The sequence below is a fragment of the Thalassophryne amazonica genome, chromosome 14, assembly GCF_902500255.1.
Source record: "Thalassophryne amazonica chromosome 14, fThaAma1.1, whole genome shotgun sequence".
Lineage (NCBI taxonomy): Eukaryota > Metazoa > Chordata > Actinopteri > Batrachoidiformes > Batrachoididae > Thalassophryne > Thalassophryne amazonica.
This window is the reverse complement of record NC_047116.1, coordinates 69,157,806-69,182,428: the sequence shown is the minus strand read 5'-3', so window position 1 is coordinate 69,182,428 and position 24,623 is coordinate 69,157,806. Positions and strand designations below refer to the sequence as shown.

The 24,623-nt window shown below is 40.7% G+C and overlaps 1 protein-coding gene across 10 annotated transcripts in view; it reads right to left on the bottom strand.

Annotated features, from left to right (window-relative positions):
* Positions 1-24,623, bottom strand: part of stxbp5l (syntaxin binding protein 5-like) — a 773,590-nt gene that overhangs the window by 382,413 nt on the left and 366,554 nt on the right. For all 10 annotated transcript variants that reach the window (XM_034186808.1, XM_034186799.1, XM_034186803.1 and 7 more), the window contains exon 4: positions 15,441-15,541. In XM_034186808.1, coding sequence (XP_034042699.1) covers positions 15,441-15,541 — 101 coding nt within the window. The remainder of the gene's footprint in view (positions 1-15,440; positions 15,542-24,623) is intronic.

Sequence of the window (24,623 nt, the reverse complement as noted above, 5' to 3'; positions counted from 1 at the left end):
AAACAGGAAGTAGAATTGCAATTCAAATTCCAACTGAAGGAAGTAGAATTGAAAATCCATGAAATGCCAATTGAGAATTTTGGTGTATCATGCTTTACAGAACATGTCATACGTGACTGTTTTACACACACACACACACACACACACACACACACACACACACACACACACACACACACACACACACACACACACACACACACACACACACACACACACACACACACACACGCACACCTTCAACCGCTTAGTCCAATCAAGGGTTGCGGGGGGCTGGAGCCTATCCCAGCAGTCATAGAGCGTGAGGCGGGGTGCACCTAGGACAGGACACCAGTCTGTTGACTGTTTTACATTTATGTTTTATATATATGTATAATATGTGTGTTTACAGTGTTTGCAAAATATCTGTCTATAGTCTATATCAGAATATTGTATTACTGTTAATCCCACTATGAATATTAAAATATGACGAACCATTTGTCCTGTATCATATGTATGACGTTTTTCAGAAAAACCCCCGCATGAAAATCAATTCAATATTCAGAGAGTTCGGATGGATTAAATGCACTGCGCCTGTTGAACAGTACTGAGTGGAGTAGGTCACATGACCGGTCCAAGATAGCGGCCTCACAGCTCGTCAGCGCCAATAGGCAGCAGCATTCACTGCATCATCTACTCTTTCTATTGGGCACTGACATTTTGAAAATGGGCGCTACCATTTTGAATGGTCACATGTGCCATCCGCTTCATCTGCCATGAGGACCTGGTCGCTGTGACATCACTTCTGGATTGCTTCTATGTCAGATCGCGGAAGGTCACATGATGTGGTCTAAAATAGGAAGGGTGAAGAATTGATTCAGCAGTGGCAAAAAGAACATAAAAATTAAAATATAATCAGTCCCCGAATGTCAGCTCCAGTTTGCTTCTGCGTCAGTTAGTGTCAGCTTCATCCACCTAAAGCACCCCAAGAAGTTATCATGCTTCTGTCCTATTTGGGTTCCTGTCTTCGTCCCCTTTTCTTTTCTTTCAGTTTAGCCCATTCTTGACTTTGTTTTTATGTTTGGCCGCTTGATTATTTTCATTATTGTCTGTTTCTGATTATTCATGTTTATGTATTATTCTGTGTTCCTGGTCTTGGTTCTCATGTATTGTATTTTTGGTTTAGTCATTTATTGCTTTTTTGTCACTAGTTTCATTCTTGGTTATCTTCTATTTTATTTGTCATGTATGTATTGGTTTAGCTTTTCACATTCTTTACATTATGCTTAGTCCCAGGTTTTGCCTATTGTTTATCTTCAGTGTTTATGCTCCGTTTGTGATTTATTTCTTATTAGAAATTTTGTATTGTCATTGCAGTTATTTCTACATTTTATTCAGTGTCAGGTCTGTTCCAGTTTTGTTTTTATTACTATTATTGATCTCCTGGTTTTCCACTTTACTTAGTCACATTATCTCCTAGATTTTCCCCTTTTGTTTTGCTCACTTTTATTATTGTCTGCCTTTAGCATGTCTCATTTTTCTCCGTTAATTTTCCAGTCACTTAATTCTTTTGGTTTGTTTGCATTGCGTTTTCCTCTCTCACTCTCTTGCACCTGTTCCTCATCTGTCAGCCACGCCCCCCTTTCCAGACCCTTCGTCCTCACGTGCACCTTGTTATCCTGTCACCGTCATCCTTATTTAAACTGCGACTGTTCACTCCCTCACTGCTTGTTTGTTGATGATGTCCATCACTTACCAGCACTTTGTCTCGTTCTGTTTTTGCTCTAGCCGTGTTTTGAGTCTGCTCTCTGTGCCGGATCCTGTTTTTGCCTCAGCTCTGAAAACCCAGTTTGCTTGTGTACTGACGCTGCTTGTTTTTGACCACATCCTCTGTCTCGCCCTTGCCTGGTACTTTTGCTCTGCGGACTGCCTTCCTGTTACTGAACCCCTGCCTGTAATAAAAACCATTCTTTTTATTTTACTCATATGTCCTGTATTGTGAGCCTGCGTTTGTGTCCAGCCCCCGTCTGTGCCTTGCCCTCTCTCAGCCAGACAGAACAAATGAGCCAGACATGGACTCAGCGGGCTCGAACCCTGTCGCCAGGAACCTGGACCTCGACGCCATCAAAAGGATTTTTGATGACATAAAGTTCTTTTTTGTGTGTTTCCGGGACTGCTACTCTCCTAAGGAGAAGTTTGATTATCTTGAGCAGGTTTGGGAAATTCTGGAAGAAAATGTCCGGCTTTATGAAGTCTTTCCTGATCTGCAGGATCTGGACACCATTTTTTCTGGGGAAAGACTTCCCGACTGGGTAAAACATCCTGAGACTCACCTGTATTCAGAACACATGTCCACCGATGATGACTCTGAGTGGAGCGACTGTGATGACGAAGATTTTTCAGAGACAGAGCAGTTAGCACTCCAGGACACGGCTTCAGTGTTGTTTAAAATACAGGACTTATTTTTTGAGTATCAGGACAATGTGAGTCAACAGAACCGAAGTCACTTTCTGTCAACTCTTGACCAGCTCTTACAAGCCGAGGCAGATGTGGTCACGTCTTTTCCTGAGTTAGTGAACATATGAACATAAAAGCTATTTTCAAGCAGGGCCGTGTTCTTCCGTGCGTTGAGAACCTGAATGATATTTTGTTTGAATCAGACATAACCGCCACCTGTTCAGCTGAACCACAGTTCATCACCCTCTCGAATGCAGCATGGTGCGCATCAGCGCAAGAGCTGGCTGCATCCAATCTTTCTTCACCACGGGAGCCACCTATACCCATGACACGGAAACTTCTTGTGACTCCTGCAGACCCTCCTCAGGTCCGAACAGCTCCACTCACCTCAGTGGTGACGTCATCTGCATGGCAGCTCAGGGAAGCCCCGGCCGTTCACAAGTCTCTGCATTCTACGGGCCTGATGTCATCCACCTCCAGTCCACCTCTGATACCTGCATCCCTGAAATCACGAGCGCTTAAACCACAGGCATCAACTCCGAGCGTAACAACACCGGTGGAAACCAGTGCACCCTCGTTGCCCGTCAACTCTCCAGAATACACTCTGGCAGAGCCATCAGGAAGGTCATCTCCGCGCTCGGTGACTCCGGCTGCTGTTGAAGAATCTGCTTCAGAACGCGCTGCCTTGTCGGCACCCGTAGTGCTAGATGGCGTGGCATCAGCGCGCATCGCTCCTCCAGCTTCACCTGCGGCACCAGAGCGCATTGCTCAAGCTTCACCAACGGCGTCTGGAGGAGCGACACCAGAGCGCATCACTTCAGCTTCATCAGCGGCATCTGAAGGATCTGTTCCGGCTCGCATCACTCCAGCTTCATCTGCAATGACGGTTAAATCAGCACCAGCACGCACTGCCTCTGCAACATCTGATGGATCTACACCAGCGCACTCCATTCCTGTGGCACGCTCTGCTCCAGTAACACCGGTGGAGCCAAGTGAGTCGGTCTCAGTCGGTTTAGGGCGCCACATCACGCCCTAAACTGACGCCTGAAGATACATTCCCCGCACACCCATTGTCAGTTATGACAGTCAGACCATCATCTCCTCCTCGTCCAGCCTCAGCAACAGTGGCACTCTGGAAGGCAACCACCGAGGACAGTCATGATGGGACGGTCAGTGAATTTTCATTTCATGTCTGTGTGTATCTCTACTGCATTTTGACAGTGATTTCTGATGTATCAAGAAACCTGTTTAAAAATCAGTGACACTTGTTGGAATGGATTCCGCTAAAGCCTCACTTTGAATCGATAATGACATCAGGATTAATGGTTTTATTCCTCTCTTCCTCTCTGGGGTTAGGGTGTGAAATGGGAACATTTGTTCTTTCTCATCACCAATTGAAATCTCTGATTAAGGGTATATGTTCTAAATTTCTGAGAGTTTGGTCAACTGCTTTTCTTATTTATCGAATTCATGGAATAAGCAGGTTTCTCAATTCAAGTCTCTGTCCAGCCAGATTTCCACCCTTCCAATATTTTCTGGTTAATCTTAGGTTTATGGGGTCCTTGATTTCTACACATTAAGTTCGCATACAGGTTTTCTTTTTGTTTGCTTCTCTTTTTTTTGAGTAAACAAATACACCCTCACTGGCCGTCTGAGTTGTTTAATACATGGAAAAGGCACATGTTTCAAAATGGATTTTTGTCTAATCTGGTCTCAGTTATTCATTTGCAGAGCGGCTCCCTCGTACGGTTCCAACACTTATGGAATTATGTGCTTCAGCATATTGATCCTGCATTCAAGCTCCCTTTTTATTCACGTCTTGGCTCACAGATTAATTGGTTCAATTACTGTCTGGGTTACACTTTGCACCTAATCTCACGCCCGTTTAATTCGGCCCTTACCTGGATTTGGGGTTTCAAGCTACCCAATATGTTATTGTCCGAATGTTCTCAGCTTCTTCTTTTGGTAAGCTCCATTTTTCGGCGACTTAGTGTCCCTCTAGGTTTTTCCAAGTCTGTTGGTTCTGGAATGATCTCAGATAGCTCCTCTGACCTCTCCATTAGGGCCAGTGTACTCCATAACCGGTTCCCTAATGTACCGTTACGCTGTGTTGAGACTCCTGGTCATCCTCCGGATCCTGCTGGAACACAGTCCCCTAAGGTTGTTATAAATGGTGTTGGGCCTCATGGCCATCCTCCTGATTCTACCTTAAGACACATCCCGGATACAGTCATTCACAGTGTGAATTCTCGCAGTCACCCTCCTGGTTCTGCTTTGGGCCCTGGTAGCCAGCCAGTGGTTCTCCTACCGGTCTGTCTTGGGTTTGTCGGTCTGCCTGATGGTTCTGTGCAGCATGGTCTTGTTTCTTTATGCCCTTCATCCATTTTCCCCCTCCTCTTGCCCGGTGTTGGTGTGCCCGTAGTGGGTGTTGGCGTCCGTCGGGGCCGTCCACCTTGAGAAGGGGTTCTGTCATGCTTCTGTCCTATTTGGGTTCCCCTTTTCTTTTCTTTCAATTTAGCCCATTCTTGACTTTGTTTTTATGTTTGGCCACTTGATTATTTTCATTCTTGTCTGTTTCTGATTATTTATGTTTATGTATTATTCTCTGTCCCTGGTCTTGGTTCTCATCTATTGCATTTTTGGTTTAGTCATTTATTGCTTTTCTTTGTCACTAGTGTCATTATTGGTTATTATTTATTTTATTAGTCATGTATGTATTGGTTTAGCTTTTCACATTCTTTACATTATGCTTAGTCGCAGGTTTTGCCTATTGTTTATCTTCAGTGTTTAGTACCTGATTATGTTCCATTTGTATTTTATTTCTTATTAGTAATTTTGTATTGTCATTGCATTTATTTCTATATTTTATTCAGTGTCAGTTCTGTTCCAGTTTTGTTTTTATTATTATTATTGATCTCCTGGTTTTCCACTTTGCTTAGTCACATTACCACATATTTTTTCCCCTTTTGTTTTGCTCATTTTTATTGTCTGCCTTAAGCATGTCTAATTTTTCTCCGTTAATTTTCCAGTCACTTAGTTCTTTTGCTTTGTTTGCATTGTGTTTTCCTCTCTCACTCTCATGCACCTGTTCATCATCTGTCAGCCACGCCCCCCTTTCCAGATCCTTCATCCTCACATGCACCTTGTTATCCTGTCAAAGTCTGCGACTGTTCACTCCCTCACTGCTTGTTTGTTGATGATGTCCATCACTTACCAGCACTTTGTCTCGTTCTATTTTTGCTCTAGCCATGTTTTGATTCTGCTCTCTGTACCGGATCCTGTTGTTGCCTCAGCTCTGAAAACCCAGATTGCTCGTGTACTGACCCTGCTTGTTTTTGACCATGTCCTCTGTCTCGCCCTTGCCTGGTACTTTTGCTCCGCGGACTGCCTTCCTGTTACCAAACCCCTGCCTATAATAAAGACCATTCTTTTTACTCATATGTCCTGTATTGTGAGCCTGCATTTATGTCCAGCCTCTGTCTGTGCCTCGACTTCGCTCAGCCTGACAGAAGTGAAGGTCACATGGTGTGATCGAAAACAGCATGTGGAAGGAATTGATTTAGCAGTAGCAAAAAAAAACAAAAAAAAAAACAAAGGATTTGTTTGCAATGTCACTTCTGGTTTGCTTCAGTATTTCTTTTTAAAAAGACTCTATTCACAATAATGCAAGCTAAGTGCCACGTAGCATTACAAAGCTCACTCATGGTACAGGGTGGCTCAAACAGGAAGTGCCAAATTTTGAGTCCACAGTGAAAGAGGAAATGTCAGATGTTGAACACTTCCTGGATCCCACAAGATTAGATCTCATGGGATCTCACAGGCGTTTGGTGGTAATTTGAGACTGAAACAGGAAGAGCCAAATTTTGAGTCCCCAGTGAAACAGGAAATATCAAATGTTGAACACTTCCTGGGATGGGTGGCGCAAGAGCAGAGGCCAGGGTTGTGCTGGACTCCCCTGAAATCTGATTGGACACAGATGACTGGCACATCATGGCACCGCACATCCAGTTGAAAAGAGCTGCATTTTGAAATCGGTGAACCATATTGACTGCTAGGTCCCTCCTGTACAGTCATTGGTGATGTGCATCACAAGACGTTCTAATCACCCTTAGCATAAGAATAAAAATGTTTGAGATTTGAATCTAAACACATCGTCTGAACCCTGGATTCCAAAGTTATATCGATGAGTAAAATATTGTATTTTACAGTAGTGTTCAGAATAATAGTAGTGCTATGTGAGTATATTTCTTATTGTTACATGGGAAACAAGGTACCAGTAGATTCAGTAGATTCTCACAAATCCAACAAGACCAAGCATTCATGATGTGCACACTCTTAAGGCTATGAAATTGGGCTATTAGTAAAACAAAGTAGAAAAGGGGGTGTTCAGAATAATAGTAGTGTGGCATTCAGTCAGTGAGTTTGTCAATTTTGTGTAACAAACAGGTGTGAATCAGGTGTCCCCTATTTAAGGATGAAGCCAGCACCTGTTGAACATGCTTTTCTCCTTGAAAGCCTGAGGAAAATGGGACGTTCAAGACATTGTTCAGAAGAACAGTGTAGTTTGATTAAAAAGTTGATTGGAGAGGGGCAAACTTATACGCAGGTGCAAAAAATTATAGGCTGTTCATCTACAATGATCTCCAATGCTTTAAAATGGACAAAAAAAACAGAGACACATGGAAGAAAATGGAAAGCAACCATCAAAATGGATAGAATAATAACCACAATGGCAAAGGCTCACTCATTGATCAGCTCCAGGATGATCAAAGACAGTCTGGAGTTACCTGTAAGTGCTGTGGCAGTTAGAAGATGCCTGTGTAAAGCTAATTCATTTGCAAGAATCCCCCGCAAAGTCCCTCTGTTAAATAGACATGTGCAGAAGAGGTTACAATTTGCCAAAGAACACATCAACTGGCCTAAAGAGAAATGGAGGAATATTTTGTGGACTGATGAGAGTAAAATTGTTCTTTTTGGGTCCAAGGGCCACAGACAGTTTGTGAGATGACCCCCAAACTCTGAATTCAAGCCACAGTTCACAGTGAAGACAGTGAAGCATGGTGGTGCAAGCATCATGATATGGGCATGCTTCTCCTACTATGGTGTTGGGCCTATATATCGCATACCAGGTATCATGGATCAGTTTGGATATGTCAAAATACTTGAAGAGGTCATGTTGCCTTATGCTGAAGAGGTCATGCCCCTGAAATGGGTGTTTCAACAAGACAATGACCCCAAGCACACTAGTAAATGAGCAAAATCCTGGTTCCAAACCAACAAAATTAATACCTCACAGATGTGAAGAAATCATGAAAAACTCTGGTTATACAACTAAATACTAGTTTAGTGATTCACACAATTGGTAAAAAAGCAGTTTGAACATAATAGTTTTGCATTTGTAGCGTCAACAGCAGATGCTACTATTATTGTGAACACCCTCTTTTCTACTTTTTTTTTTACTAACAGCCCAATTTCATAGCCTTAAGAGTGTGCATATCATGAATGCTTGGTCTTGTTGGATTTGTGAGAATCTACTGAACTTACTGGTACCTTGTTTCCCATGTAAGAATAAGGAATATACTCAAAACCTGGATTAATCTTTTTAGTCAAATAGCACTACTATTATTCTGAACACTAATGTATGCCAGAAATGAGGTCCACATTGTTAAAAGAGGCATTTCTTCTTTAATTCGGGTTGCCTTATATATATGTGTTTCTCCAGTAATTTTAATGAATGAAATGAGCTGCTGATTCATGGTCTGTTGGCTTATATGAAATTTAACGTGAAGATGCTCAGTCTGAAAGAAATACAGCTAATTTACTCCTCCTCTGTTCTGTATAAAACCTGCTCTTAATTTTGCTCTCTGAAGGAATTATTTTGAAATAGCCTCTTAATTGTGCTCTCTGAGTGACACCACAATGATGCATTTCACTTAAAAATAACACATGCCACTGAGTGTTTCTCAGCTGTACTCAACTGAACACTTATTTCACACATTTTAATTTGTTTAAGCCATTTCAAATACAAATAAATAAAAATAAATAAACAAACAAATAAATAAATCTATAGTTATCTTCCTTCAACTCAAACTGAAAGCAGATGTCCACAACTAGATATTAATTAATTAAAAATATAAAATATAGCTTCCTGACAAAGTGGTGTAGAGGAGGATTTTCTTAAAAAATAAGACCTGAAAGTTCAGCTACAATTTGCCAGAACGTACATCTGAGATGCAAGCCTAGATTTTATGTTTTGATGAAAGAAACTTTTGTATTTCTTCATAATTGATGTAAATAAAGTCCAAGATATATTCAGTGACTTGGAAATGTACAAGTATCCATTCCCTGACCTGTCTGAAGAAAACTGGCAATAAAAGTGATTCTAGCCCCCAGAAGCTTAAAGGGTTTTAGCCATTCTCATGCTCCCCAGAACCATTTACTGAAGAAAAAGTCTGAAGGAACTAAATGACATAATAAGGAGCTTCCAGGCACGTGAGACACAAATAAAGAAAAATGCATAAAATGGGGGAGGGGGGTTAAGTGGGCCATAGTTGGGGGTCTGTGGGGCGAAGCAATGGTACAAAACATGGAACCAAATATGCATGGTAAATGGAACTAAATTTGCTAGGAAAATGCAACAGAACACAAATGGGACAAATAATCCATGTCACATGACATACAAAGCACCAATCAAATGACAAGGATCCACTCAGTCATTATATAAAACAAATCTTGCACTCATTTCAAGTGTGAAATGTGACCTTCCTATTTGGTTCCAATGGTTTTCAAAGCTCTAACAACAGCTGGGTAGAAACAGTTTTTCAGTCTATTTGTACTTGCTTTAATGGCCCTGTACTGTCTGCCTGATGGTAGTAGTTCAAACAGAGTGGCCAGGGTGGGATGAGTCCTTTAGGATGGTGTTGGCTCTCTTGAGACAGTAAGAGCCATGAAGGTCTCCCAGTGTGGGTAGACAGCACCCAGTGATCTTTTCTGCCATTTTGGTAATCCTCTCAATGTTTGCCAACGTGCAGCTGGTAAACCATGTAAACAGGCAGTATGCGACAATGTTCTCCATGGCAGAGTGGTAAAATGACATGAGCAAACTCTGGTTTATTTTATTTTTTTCTGAGGATTCTCAGAAAGTGAAGTCTTTGCTGTGCCTTCTTTACCAAGTGTGTAGTGTTCCTGTCCTAGGTCATTATGTGTATGGATTTCTCAAAATTTGTGGATGTATTTCCGCTGCCACTCTGGATGGCATTCAGCGGACAGTCGGCCATCATGTGTGCACGTGTTGGGAGAACCAATTAAGTGAGATTCCATGTGAGAAAGTTATTGCATTTTTGCATGTTTTTACAAGATTTTGTGTCTCCGCCTCCTCTTCACCAGTGATGCGTCAGTGACATACTAGCTTTAGTAAATCACCATACATGTCAACCTATACGGATTGTCTGTTAATTATACTGATTTTTCAGAGTTTCAGTGTCATACGGACATACAAATAAAGTCTTACGGATATTCAGGGTTTGGTCTGCAGCGGCTCTGTAATCAGCTGTTTCTGCAGCGCAACTCCACTTTGATGCGTGAGCCAAATGAAGCAATGCTTCGATCCACTAGCTCATTGGTTCTTTGATTCGCTGCTCTTCAGAAACGGCAAGTCCGCTTCTTAACTCCTGTCAAAGCCATTAAAATATCGTGAGTCACTTTTGTGTGGATTAAAGTCACTAACTGGGACTCTTGTCTTGTTGTAGTCAAGAAGTGAGAATTGTCCACCGTTCTGTTGTCTGCTGAGACAGAGTCCGGTCGGAATTAATAACTTCAAAACGAATTGCCGCTTTAAATAAAATTACACCTCTTTAAAACATTGTATTACAGACACGAAACTACAATCGACTAAAACGTTTTTTCTTCCCAAAATCAGACGTCCTGCATTCTTTATGAATTAAACTGATGCTGACGTGAAGCACAGTGAGCTGTAAGAGCTCAGCTCAGATGTATGGAAAGACATTCATGCCAATAATGTCTGAAAGGAAATGCTTTTGACAAAAACTACAGATTTTGTTTATTCCTATTTATGTCCAAAGATCAAGGATCCACCATGAAGAGTTTATTGTGTCCAACGTTTAAGGATCCAGTGACCAATTTCATATTTATTAACTTTATTCAATTTATTTTTCATGATTTTATTAATGTATTTTCATTAGTGACAGACAGTTCTTGTTTCTGTAAAAAATAACTAAATTTGACACATTCAGTTTGATAAAATTCAGCTTGACGCATGAATACTAGATCGCTATTGTTTGAAATTCAACTGTGGAGGAAATACTAATGATCCTGACTTTAATGTCATTGTGGCAACTCATAATTTGTGGACCAAAAACCCAGTTATGTGACACCTCTATGCGGTTGTGTGTACTGTAATGAAACAGATTTTGGTGCGATTTGGAGGTTATAAGAATTTTGTGTTGATTTTATGGATTTTCTCACTTGGTTATACTGGTGGACCCTCAAATGGGTTGACATGTATGAATCACCAACAAAATGTTCAACAACCCCATGTGTAAAATTTTACACTTCACACAATATAGTTCTCATTATATGGGATTTTTGTAAATCAGACCATTGTCTTATACAGTTGTTTATCAAATATAATAAGTGGAATGTACAAATCACTTGAATTCATGAGCATTATCATTTGGCGTAAAAATTTCAACCCAATCTCACAAAAGTTTGTGATGTCACAAAAACGGATTTAATGTATTAGTTCATGATACTGTCACAAAATATGTTACATTTTCAATGGAATCATGAAATGTGGGGTGACCCATAGTGGTGGGGTGAAGGGCTTATGGTTAGGGTTAAAAATAGTGACCTAAACTTGAACGAGTCACAAAAATGTAGAAAATTATGGTATTAAGAAAAAAACACTGAGCTGAAAAATGTCCATATTATCATCTGATTTATGTTTTTGAGCAAATTCCTATAGTAATTTGGAGCAACTAAAATTCACTCATCATAAAGAGAAATGACAAAAAATAATTATTACACCTTTGTTGTGCATATAACACATGGTAGGTTCATTCATGTTGGCAAACAAACAACGATCCATTCACTGACAATCGACTTTTATTGATTTAGTGCAGAGCAGCATCATCAAATGGGAAGAAGGCTAAAATAAGTTGCTGCCTCAATAACCTGTCATTTTAAAGAGTCACTTTACATTTACTGGGGTAAACATGGGGCTGTTTACCTATTTAGGGATCTTCTCTGTGCTTCTAGGCATGGCTAATAACATTTTTTCCAAATTTGGTGGAAGTGGCTAACTGTGAGGTTTTCAGTTTGCCCCATAGGTTTACATTGTAAAGCTATTTAACTCTATGACATTGTAGGTACGCTAATTCAATACTTGACTTATTAAAATTCTTTTTGTCCAGAGTGAAAAGCTGAACCCCAAAACATCTAAAAATTGAGGTAGAAAAATCCCAGACTTGCCCTTTAACTCTGAAGTACAACCAAAGCAATTAAAAGCAAAAAAAAAAAGAAAAAAAAAAGGTATCATATGGTCATTACGATTAACAATGTCTATATTTATTCTGTCTTGTGTGGCTCATTTAGAGTATAAATGTCAGCAAATATCAGCTTTTGCAGTAGCAGACAGAATGATTAAACTTGCAGCAACTGTGAAATTCTCTAAATTTCAGTCTGCCTCCACAGGCATGTGAGGATAAAGGGTCGTACAGGGAGCTCAAGTTCAACACACACAAATTATACAGCTTCAATGAAAATGACATCCAGCAGATCCTTAGTGTCTTGTTTCTACAGGGGTGACAGATGATCAGAGGCAGGATAGAACGCTTGGCCTTGTCCTGTCAAGATTCTGCATTACTGTTTTCCACACTGATCTAATTAAGTGTCTTCTTAGGTGAAAAATCTTCAAGCCTGCTGACTCTCAGGACTGGTACAGCAGTCCGGGCACAGTGGATTGCAAGGCATTAAGATGCCCAAAAAAGCTCTGCTGTCACCAGGATTCTGGAGACGAGAGAGCACTGTCATTGGTAAATGGTTGCTGAAAGAGCTCATTTAAACTGCAGTTAAGAGGTCATGGAAAGATGGAAAACATGGTGATTGTATCAAGGAGCCAAAGGCAAGTGGATATCAGGTACAGCATTACAGTGCAGGGACAGCTGGTGTGGTTATGGGCAAATCCAAGAATGTATGTTAAAATGCAGTGCAATGTGGGTAATGAGTGTCAAACTGTCAAAATTTGTCACAACCTTGTTATATATATATAATATTAGGATCAAATGTCAGTGAAAACATCAATGAATTCCAATGCAATAGGCTGCATTCTCTGACAAATCAGTTTTTGAGGGGAACACTAAGAAATTGTGCAATTGCAAAACACTCATTCATGCAACTTGTGCTAATATTTTGGGTCCATTGGTAAACATGTTCATCTTTGGTGGCAGAAGTAAAAAGTACAATATAATGCATATTAGTTTGCTTTCACATAACACAACTTCATCAAATTTTTCCACAGTGAACTCTTGAAAAAAACGTCTTGTGTTTTCCAAAGGAGTCCGGCTCCTGTGGGTCCTGGGGGTAGGTTTGCATGCTGCTCAGCACTGATCAGCACAAAATGGGTAAGAATGTTTAAACTTGTGCCAATTTTGAACAAGTCCAAAATTTGGGGGAGTTTGACGGGACCTCTGGTCACCTTGATGGCCTGTTGCAAGATTTAAGTACCTCAGTGTCCAATTCTCATGCTGAATATGTAAAATGATTGTAATATGTAAGGTGAATTGTCAAATTCAGCTGGAATTGCACTGGGTTGTGCATGACCTGCCCCAGGCTGCCTCATGATAAGTGCAGACGGGGCCTTGGTACGAGTCCATCAATCTCCAGAAAAAAAAAAAAATCCCTTTTCCTAACTTTTTTTCTGAGCTGTGTGCCTGCTCAGTAGGACTCAAGATTCAATAGGAACCCAAAGATTCACCTACTCTAATGCTCCAAAAACAATCACATAGTTTGCAATCAGTTGTAAACAAGACTTGAGTAGTACAATATATTTCCTGCAAATGATCAAACTATTATTCAGATACTGACCACCCTAACTAGCTCTGTCGGCTTTATTTGTCCATTCAAGTCTTCTTTTCTTCTCTTTAGTAATTACAATGGCTCACTAATGGCCCCTTCACACATAACACGATTGACGCCAAATGGCGCTCGAAGGAGGATTTGAATGACTGAATTTCGGAGCCGCCTCAAACCCAACAGAAATCGGCACAAACATTCGACCACAGCACACACACTCTACATTCGTGTGTCATTCGTCCCGGACACCCATTTGAACGGCGGCCAAGATGAAGTCACACTACCATCTGATCATGCTCACAACATTCATACGGCATGTTGAATGCAGGTTGGATCGTGCTGCGGCTGAGGGGCTGCACGAAATCATCGGATGTGTCAAACCCTGGCCAAATGGTGCAATCGAGGCAGACTTCACATCAGCTGCTGAATGACGGAGAATGGTGGGAGATTACCCATTTCACCCGCTGTCGGCCGGAGTCCAGGTGCCACCCATGAACATCCAGCGCCACTCGTGGGGCACTTAGAAAATGCGGGGCCATGCACACAGCCAGCACAAAAGTAGAGAGCAGGTGACCACTTTTGAGCTGCAGTCCAGGTGATTGAAAGAAGCCATGAACAACATCACCTCTCAACATGTCACCACAATGCACGTGTCACCATGCTCTTCTGACATGGTAAAAAAATTAAAACACATATCACCTTTGCAATGCGTTCAGCTGCAGCTCAGTGTGCACTGCAGACACCATCAGCAAGGCTGCCCCATGTGAAAATATCCATCTGATCATGTGAACGGCCAGTTGGTTGGTGATCCAAATATCACATCCACCACGTGAATTATAGTCCACATGACATGGTGTCTTTCGGCATGCCACACGCTGAACAGCTGGACGCACGGAGCTGGATGATGTGTTCGTGATATGAGTGCATCAATTCATTCATGTCAGTTCATTAATTCCTTGTTTACATCCACAGCCATGGTTCATGAACATAAAGGAACAAAAGGATGATAATTCTCATGGTGTCTGCTCTTTATAACAGGAATTAACTATTTTAACAGATATAATAAAAATCCATTGGTTTCATCATTTCCAACATAGACCATCAAGTCATCAGGCATCAGTTACACATTATTAACAGTAACATGATTGCCTTACATTTAAACAGTAGTCTTCATTCTTATAATGTTGTCTGCTCTCTCATTATTTTGTCCTTACACATTTTTGTCGATTTCTGTACATTTGTACAACATTTAATTGCTTCCGTTGCTGTGTGAGCACGATGTGGTGTCAGACATCTCACGTGGACCCACTGTGTTTGTGTGCATAAAACCATCCCTGTGAGATCGCACAGCATCCATACACGGCTGTCCGACAGTCTGTCCCTCCCGATAGTGGCTGGAAGTTTTTGAGGTTCGCCAATTCAGTTTTTTTCAGCCGGTCTTGGCTTCATTCGCCCAACTTCATGTTATGTGTGAAGGGGCCATAAGCTAGCTATCCTGGCTAGCTAGCAAGTAGGCCATTTGAAAATAGGCTTTGTTTAGTAATTTGTCAACACTGCCAACTGAACAACGTCAGGCTAATATTGAGTTAGTGTTTTCACAGAATAAATTAATCCTGCTGTCATGACTTTGAATATTTATTTATGATAATTAAGTTCACACAGACAATGCCTCACATCCAAAGTATGTCTGAATGTCACTAAGTTACAACCTGTGCTTATTGGATGAGACCAAAAAGATAAAATTTGCTGAACCATTCAACTGCATAACTCAATCAGAAATCTAGTATGAAATAAAAATGACATTCATTTGGCATTTGCTGACCTGAGTTCATAATTGTCAGTTCACTGGTTAATTTTGTGTTTTTGTGTGTACCCGTGTGCATGTGTATACTCTTGTGCTGCCCTATGCTTACCTCTCCCTGTTGAACTTGAGCGAATGCAGAACAGCTGGTCGCCTCTGTCGGAGATTCCACAAGTGTAGCGTATCGTCTGCACAGGCTGTGACCAGCGCCCCCTGTGTGTAATAAGAAGAAACATCAGTCTTTATGGAGACACAGGGTGCATGTTTCATTTTATTCGTAAAGTCCCAACATGTTACTTTTACTTGGAGTCTAATAATCTATTAATAATTGGAGCAGTTGCTAATCCAAACAAGAATGCTTCATGTTACAATGTCAGCCATAATAAACAGCTGGATCTGGCCAAAATATTGTTTCAAATACAAGAAATACTGTAAATATTGTGTTTGATTTGAAAATATTAGCTTGTAGAAATGTTTAGATGAATTATCTTCAGCACTTTTTTTTACTTTTTTAAATCTCTCTCTCTCTCTCTCTCTCTCTCTCCCTCTCTCTCTCCCTGCTGAAATTGCTCCATTAAACACAACTTTTTAAATGACAGGTGGTCCATAGAGGTGGGCAGATTGATCCTAATATTGATAATATCGATACCAACGCTGGTACTGATATTGAATGATCCTCATGTAAAAAGATCGATACTCAAGGTTTTTTTCTCTCCCGCACGCACTGACTGCTGTGCACGCAGATTCATCAAAGTCTACTCTCTGTCTGTAAGAGCAGCACTGTGCTGGGTCACACAACACAAAGCAGCGCACCCTTGTATTGTGGTTTGTCTGCCCTCTATGCCAGGAGATTTTGTTTTAAGTTGTGTTGAGTGATAGTTTTTTAAACAAAAATGTTGATTGTGATAATAAAGTATTTTGTTGTCACTTACAATGTTTGGTGAAATTCTATCCTAGGTCTTTTGGATCCTTTGGATCTATGAAGCTTAAATATGAAAAAAGTATTGGTATCAGTATTGATATCACTGATACTGGGCCTGTATTTACTTGGTATCAGATCAATACCAAAATTCCCGGTATCGCCCACCTCTAGTGGTCCATGCATAGATTTAACTTCCATCCTCGTTTTTGCATTACCATCCACATTATCCACGCATCTTTGCTGCTATGTAACATTACCCTTAGCTTCGTTGACCAGGATAATTTCTTTCCAACTGAAAAATTCCTTCCTTCTAAACTGATTTGTTTTGTTTTTTCCCATGATGCTTTCTCAAGTGACAATGCAAACCCTTACTGAAGTTTTTATACTGCATTCACTGGAAGATAACCATCAGTTTTAACTTGATTTTGCAAGCTTGGTGCATTACAACATTAAAGCACATCATTACACAACAGTGGTTTTTACTGTGGAACAACAAAAAGGTCAATTATTAAGGTCTAATAATGTTAACCCGGGTAGATTTGGTTTTTGCGAAATAATTTTGTTTCTGTGTGCAAAGTAAAATAATGCAAGCATCCAAAATAAAACCAATCAAATAATGCTATGTTGAAACTTTCTTGCTCTGTCAAAAAGGCACTTTGGAAACTTTTGAAGAAACCTTTAAATTTCATAGGGTGCTAATAATTTTGTCATCATCTGTGCATAGAGAACAGAGCAAATGTGGTTTTGAATCAGAAACCTTTTTCTTTGGAGGAAATCACTCTACCTGCTTGTACCACTGCACTGTCCAAATGAAGCAATTTGGTATATTCACTGTATTTACTAAAATGTTAATTTCTTGAGGAACAAAAAAGTGCTTTAACACAGTGAAACAAAAAATACAGGAAAAAATTACACAGTCAAAAACATGCTTTGATGATGACTTTACAGTACAGTGCCTTGCAAATTATTCATTCCCTCAGGTTTTTTTTCCCGAGGGGTATTTTCTTTCTTATTTTGCATTAGCACCCACAATTTAAATGGATTTTTTTATTTGGATTTGTGCAACAAACCAACAAAAAGTATGAAATGATCAGTGATGGAGTGATCAGGCAGGGTGGAGTGGGTGGAGAAAGGTGGCAGGAGTGATTTGAGACCGAAGAATATCAGCAAGAGTGAAGGGAAAAGTTTACAAGACAGTAGTGAGACCAGCTATGTTGTACGGCTTAGAGACGGTGGCACTAACAAAAAGACGGGAGGCAGAGCTGGAGGTGGCAGAGCTGAAGATGTTGTGATTCTCTTTGGGAGTGATGAGAATGGACAAGATTACCAATGAACATATCAGAGGGACAGCTCAGGTGGAACGGTTTGGAGACAAAGTCAGAGAGGCGAGATTGAGATGGTTTGGACATGTGCAGAGGAGGGATCCAGGGTATATAGGGAGAAGGATGCTGAGGATGGAGCCACCAGGCAGGAGGAGAAGAGGAAGGCCAAAGAGGAGGTTTATGGATGTGCTGATGGAGGACATGCAGGTGGTTGGTGTGACAGAGGAAGATACAGAGGACAGGGTGAGATGGAAACGATTGATCTGCTGTGGCGACCCCTAATGGGAACAGCCGAAAGACAAAGAAGAAGAATGAATAGTGTCTGATTTTACATTTGTAAATGATGAACCATTAATGATCAACTTTTCTTAAATGTTTGCAGAGAATTAAAAAAAATCATTTATACATGTTTTATAAAGACATTACATATTTTGTTATTAATAATTATTAAGCCATCTATTTATGTTCTTTCCAATGAGTAGCTAATTAAAAAGGATGCTTGTAAATGTTTTACAAGTAGGTGCTTAAGCATTTACTTACACTTTACTTACACTAAATGCTTTACTAATGCTTTATAGCATGCAGTTAATATAAAGTGTTACCGCATTTTTAAAGAAGTCCCTCTGTGCTTTGTGCATTTCTTAACCTGAACAGAGATTGCTGACACTTTGTGCACAACAAGAAAATTTACTTATTTTAAAAGTTTAAAGAGTCACTGCGCCTCATTCATTCATGTCAGCATTCACCACAGACATCAGTCAGTTCTTCAGCATTCTACATATGATGAAAATAAATCCGATGATCCACCAAGTCAAACTTAAAAAAATTAAATCAAAAAATGTTAAATTACTCAGTCTGCCCTCTGTGTGAAGCAGAGACACAGCATGACAGTGTACCCATGCTCAGTGATGTGCTTGCCAATATTTATGTGTTCCCCCTTCCAAACAAGTGTTCTGCCAGCGGTGGAAACACAAACCAAGCCCGACTTAACTGTTACAAGCCACACCATACATTGCAGTATCGACCTGGACCGCACCGTGGAAATGGAGCTGTAGGCATATGCTGGCTAAATCGTCAAGGTGTGACAGCTGCATAATATATATGATGCATTTTTCATACGTCGGCATATGCTGGCTAAATCATCAAGGTGTTACAGGGCCCTCAACATCCGTACAAAAGTCTTTGTTGGCAAAGACAGCTTCAAGACACCTCCTGTATGGAGAACATCGTCACATGCATTGCTCAGGTGTGATTTTGGCCCATTCTTCTACACAGTCTTCAAATCTTGAAGGTTGTGTGGACCTCTTCTGTGAACTCTGATCTTTAGTTGTTTTCATAGATTTTCTGTCAGGTGATTGGCTGGGCCATTCCAGCAGCTTTATTTTCATTCGTTGAAACCAACTGAGAGTTTCCTTGACTGTGTGGTTGGGATAATTGTCTTGCCAAAAAGTCTACAATCATTTGATCATCCTCCTGGTCGATGGTCGGCAAATTATTTTTTATCAAGAATGACTCGAATGCTGAAAAAGAGCCCTACAACATGATGTTCCAGCCCAGTCTCACGTTTTTTTTTTTCGTGCTCCCGTGACGAAAGGAGTCAAATTTTCATGACAGAGCTTTTTTTAGTTCACTATTCCAAACCCTACTCCCATCCCAACCCTAACCTTAACCATAACCTAGTTTGACTCCTTCCCCCCACCCTAACCTTAACCACCCCGACCCCCCGCTACACTTTTAATTTCGTGCAGCCATCACGGAATGAATGAGAATGAATTTGTGCTGCCGTGATGAAAATGAGGCGCTTTTCGTCACCAATATCACAAACCAATAGAGATTAATGTATATTTCATGCTGCTGAAGCATGACTTGCCGTGAGACCATGTTGGATGTTCCCACCTCCAAACTTGTTGGTGTGGTGTTTTTGGGGTGATGTGCAGTGCCATTTGATCTCCAGACATGGTTTATATCACGGCATCGAAAGAGTTAAATTTTGGCCTCATATGACCAAACTATTCTCCCAATATTTCATATGCTTGTCTCAGGGCCCCTTCACACATAAGACGATTGAGGCCGAATGGTACATGAAGGAGGATTCGAATGCCATTCGTGAAAATTCAGAGCTGCCTCGAATGCCTCGTACAGCAGTCGCCACAACCATTCAGCCACAGCACATGCACTCTACATTTGCATGTTGCTCGTGCTGGAAACCTATTCAAATGGCATGCAAGATGAGGTCGCACTGCCATCTGATTGTGCTCGCAACATTTGCGCGGTATGCCATACACAGGTCAGACAAATTGTGCCACGGCCGAGGGGCTTTTCAAAATCATCGGTCACATTGAACCCTGGCTGAATGGCGCAATCATGGCCATTCGACTCACTCACGGCTGGAGTATAGAGTCCAGGTGCCACCCATGAACATCCAACACCACTTGCTGGGCACTTAAAAAAGGTGGGGCCATTTGCACTGCCAATACGAAAGTAGAGAGCAGGTGACCACTTTTGAGCTGGCTGTGCGAATGACCCCGCATTTTCTAAGTGGTCCGTGAGTGTGCTCCCCCCCCCCGAGCAACACAAATAGCATGCAAGTGTGTTATGTGTCTCTCCCCCCCATAGCAACACATATGGTATGCGAGTGTCTCCCCCCGCTACACAAATGAAATAGCGTGTGAGTGTGTGGTGTGCTCCCCCCCCCAGTAACACAAATGGCATGCCAGTGTGTCATGTGCCCCCCCACCCCCACCCCCCCTGCCCAACCACAATCCAACATTGTTGAAGTGCAACTGAGGTGGAAAATGCTCGAACGGCTGCCTGGAGTGTAGTGCAATCTCTGTCCAGCACAGTGTGCACATCTGGACGGCCTGTCATGTCCATGATAGACGTCATGTAACATATGCTTTGGCATTCCCTCCCATTACACAATGTATATGAGCTATTCACGTTCAACTTTTCTTGAATGGTTTTTGGAGAATTAAAAAAAAAACATTTAGTAATGTTTCATAGAGACATTACATATTTTGTTTTTAATAATTATTAAGGCATCTATTTATGTTCTTACCAGTGAGTAGTTAATAAAAAGAATGCTTTGTAAATGTTTTACAGTTAAAAATAGGGTTGAGCCAGATACTTGTTTCAGATGAATATCTGGTATGGATAAAGCATTTTTGACAAATACAAGCATGATATGAATAAAACTCATCTTTATCTGTGCTCGTGCTGAACGAAAATTCTCATTGGCTAACTCACTGTCTTCACGCTCTGCGACTGGCCAGTCACACACAGCACCCACCCCTCCCTACACAGACACATCTGTCTGCATCTTCACACACACACACACACACACACACACACACACACACACACACACACACACACACACACACACACACACACACACACACACACACACACACACACACACACACAGACAGGCAGGATCTGTCTCTCTCTTTGCTTGGCTTGATTCCACCTCACGTTGCTCTCTCTCTCTCTCCTTAAGTTTTCTTCAGCTCACCTCTATTTCGGTTTGTATGATATTTAAAGTTACTTGGTGAACTTGTTTCGTATCGTACACGGTACATTTGGCAAGAAAGAGCTGAAAATGGCTTGTGTCGCGTTGGTCACTGCTTCCACTCCGGTCATAATTTTTATTTATTTATTTATTTATTTATTTATTCACCGTTTGCTCTTCATGCGGTGCTTTTAAGAAGAATTCAGTGAACAAGGCTGACATATTATTTCCCTGTTTGCCATCACTGGATGTTTGCATGAATCACCAAGTTCGCACAGATCATTAAAAAATAAACAGTCTTACAGACCACTTACACACATACACACATATAGCTGAACACACAAAGTAGCCTATATTATTATTTTTTTTATTGAATATGACTGCATGCAGTATCTGACACTTTCTCACTGCAGTTCATAAAAATAAATTGGTCAGTCGAACAACCTCTCTCTCCCTCTCACAGTCACTCAGTCACACATACATGCACACAAAGACACACACACACCTTAATCAATATTGTTTAACTTTTGGTGGAAAAAATGCCAAGAATGTTAGGTAGTAAAAATAAATAAATAATAAAAAAAAAATCACAGTCTGATCATAAAATAAAATAAAAAAACAAAACAAAAGTTGTGTTGAGTATGGCAACTCTTGTTCATGCATACTTAGTAGTTTATAACTTCCTACTACATTTAATATCAATTCTGAGGCTGTTCTGTTATTAATTCTTACACTTAAGAATATTCATCTTCTGAGTTTATAAAAAACTTGTTCTGGTAAATAGTTACTTTACTATTGTGATCATTAAACATTGAATCTCAATTCCGAGTCTGTTCTGTAAATATTCATTCATACACTTAAGATTATTCATGTTCTGAGTTAATAAAAAACTTGTTCTATAAATAGTTCTCTTACTTTTAACTTTTGTGATCAAAGACATTGATTTGAATCTCAATTTTGAGGCTGTTCCGTAAGTTGTTTTCAAATAAACAATAAATATTGCAACTTCTGATCTATCCATATCAATTTCAGACTTAAAATAATGTACTGATTTAACCCCCAGCCATTTTGGGTTAAACCACACCCACTTTAGGCCCTGCCCACTACAAGTACAGATACGGATACAGATAATTTAGATGGTTGATAGTGGTGTACTCGCTCATCCCTAGTTAAAAAAGAATGCTTTGTAAATGTTTTACAAGTAGTTATTTAAGTATTTACTTTCACTTTATAAATGCTTTACTAATGCTTTATAGCGTGCAGTTAATAAAAACATGTTTCCAAAAATGCTACATTTCTTCAGCCATGACAAGCAGTATTTTCAGACGTCATTTTCCAAAATCAGGATACTATATGTGGATACATTTTCATCAAGCTGTGACGATGAATCAAGCTAAAACAAACAGGTAAGATAAAGACTTATATTTACTCCATGTGTAAATGGTTTTAATATTTGAACCAGTCAACTGTTCGCATGAGCACTGAAGCTTTCAGTTGTTGAGCTAATCAATGGACAGCATCAATGGACAAATTTTGACTTATGAGTAACTTAAAAGAAACACGTCAACAATCACATAACTTACCTACAACTTATCAGCCATACGCTGGCAAACGTCAAAAATATTGTGCATGCCCCAAATTTTCTGACCTTTTACCACATATATCAGCGTGCTTCAGTGTGCTCTTAACTTCTAGAAAACATATTTATTTTATTTTTGTTGTATAGCACCAAATCACAACAATGCTGCCTCGAGGCGCTTCAGATGAGTTAGGTCGAACTTTATCAAACCCCTTGAGCAAGCACACAGCCGACAGTGGTAAGGAAAAGCTCCACCTGATGATAATGAGGAAGAAACCTCAAGCAGGCCAGACTCAGAGGGTTGGCCCACTGCTTAGGCGATTCTAACAGTTAAAAGATTTTTATGAATTTTACAATGATTTCTTAACTAACAGAAGAAACAGAAACAGGCAAAAAACAGATGATCAACAAAAACAGTCCTTAATTGAAATTTAAAAGCAGTCCATGTGGGTCTTTCAACACAGGTAGGGCTCCAGTCATTGGAGCAACTGGCAGGGCATCCTGAAGTCAATCTGGCACCCTGTGGTGCTAGGTCTGCATCTATTGAATGTCTTGGCAGTGCCATAGGTGGGCTTGTTCCCACGGCAGAGTCCAATCCAAACACAGATTGTAGTGTGTTGCATCAGCTTCAGGCATGGCATCTCACAGTCATTCCAGCGCCCTGCAGTCTGTAGCCTTCAATCCTGCAATTCTCTGCTATGCTATCCGCATTTCGGACAGAGAGAAAAAGAGCAGAATCAGTCGGCCGGAATAACTACCCTTAAGGTATAATTCAGAAGCACTAAATCAACAGGAAAGGAGAGAAAACACTAAGGTAATCGCGAGCCGCTAGCCCTAAGCTTCACTAACAGACCCAGAATTTAGATAAAGTTCAGGCTGAGACCCATTCCATTGCTAATAAAATTAATTTAAAATGATAGTGTGGCCGTAGGACCTTTGTGGCCGGGATGGCAGTGGGATCGAACCCCAGACGGCTCACACTAAAGACCATTCCTCTACCAGGTCAGCCAAAGGGGAATTCCCCGTTAGCCACGTTAGCGGGAACGCCTTTTCAATCAGGTCCCAGGACCTTCATCCCGCTACATACAGTGAGGAAAATAAGTATTTGAACACCCTGTGATTTTGCAAGTTCTCCCACTTAGAAATCATGGAGGGGTCTGAAATTTTCACCTTAGGTGCATGTCCACTGTGAGAGACATAATAAAAAAAAAAAAAAAATCACACCGGAAATCACAATGTATGATTTTTTAATAATTTATTTGCATGTTACTGCTGCAAATAAGTATTTGAACACCTGCCAATCTAAAACGTCCACCTCCACTCCACTTATTATTCCAAATTCAAAGCACCTATTTGAGGTCCTTAGCTGCATAGACACCTGTCCACCCCACATAACCAGTAAGACTCCAACTACTAATATGGCTAAGACCAAAGAGCTGTCCAAAGACACCAGAGACAAAATTGTAGACCTCCACAAGGATGGAAAGGGCTACGGGGCAATTGCCAAGCAGCTTGATGAAAAAAGATCAACTGTTGGAGCAATTATTAGAAAATGGAAGAAGCTAAACATGACTGTCAATCTCCCTCGGACTGGGGTTCCATGCAAGATCCCAACTTGTGGTGTATCAGTAATCCTAAGAAAGGTGAGGAATCAGCCCAGAACTGCACGGGAGGAGCTGGTCAATGACCTGAAGGGAGCTGGCACCACTGTTTCCAAGGTTACTGTGGGTAATACACTAAGACGTCATGGGTTAAAATCATGCATGGCATGGACGGTTCCCCTGCTTAAATCAGCACACGTCCAGGCCTATCTTAAGTTTGCCCATGATCATTTGAATGATCCAGAGGAGTCATGGGAGAAAGTTATGTGGTCAGATGAGACCAAAATAGAACTTTTTGGGCTTAATTCCACTCGCCGTGTTTGGAAGAAGAAGAATGGTGAGTACCATCCCAAAATCACC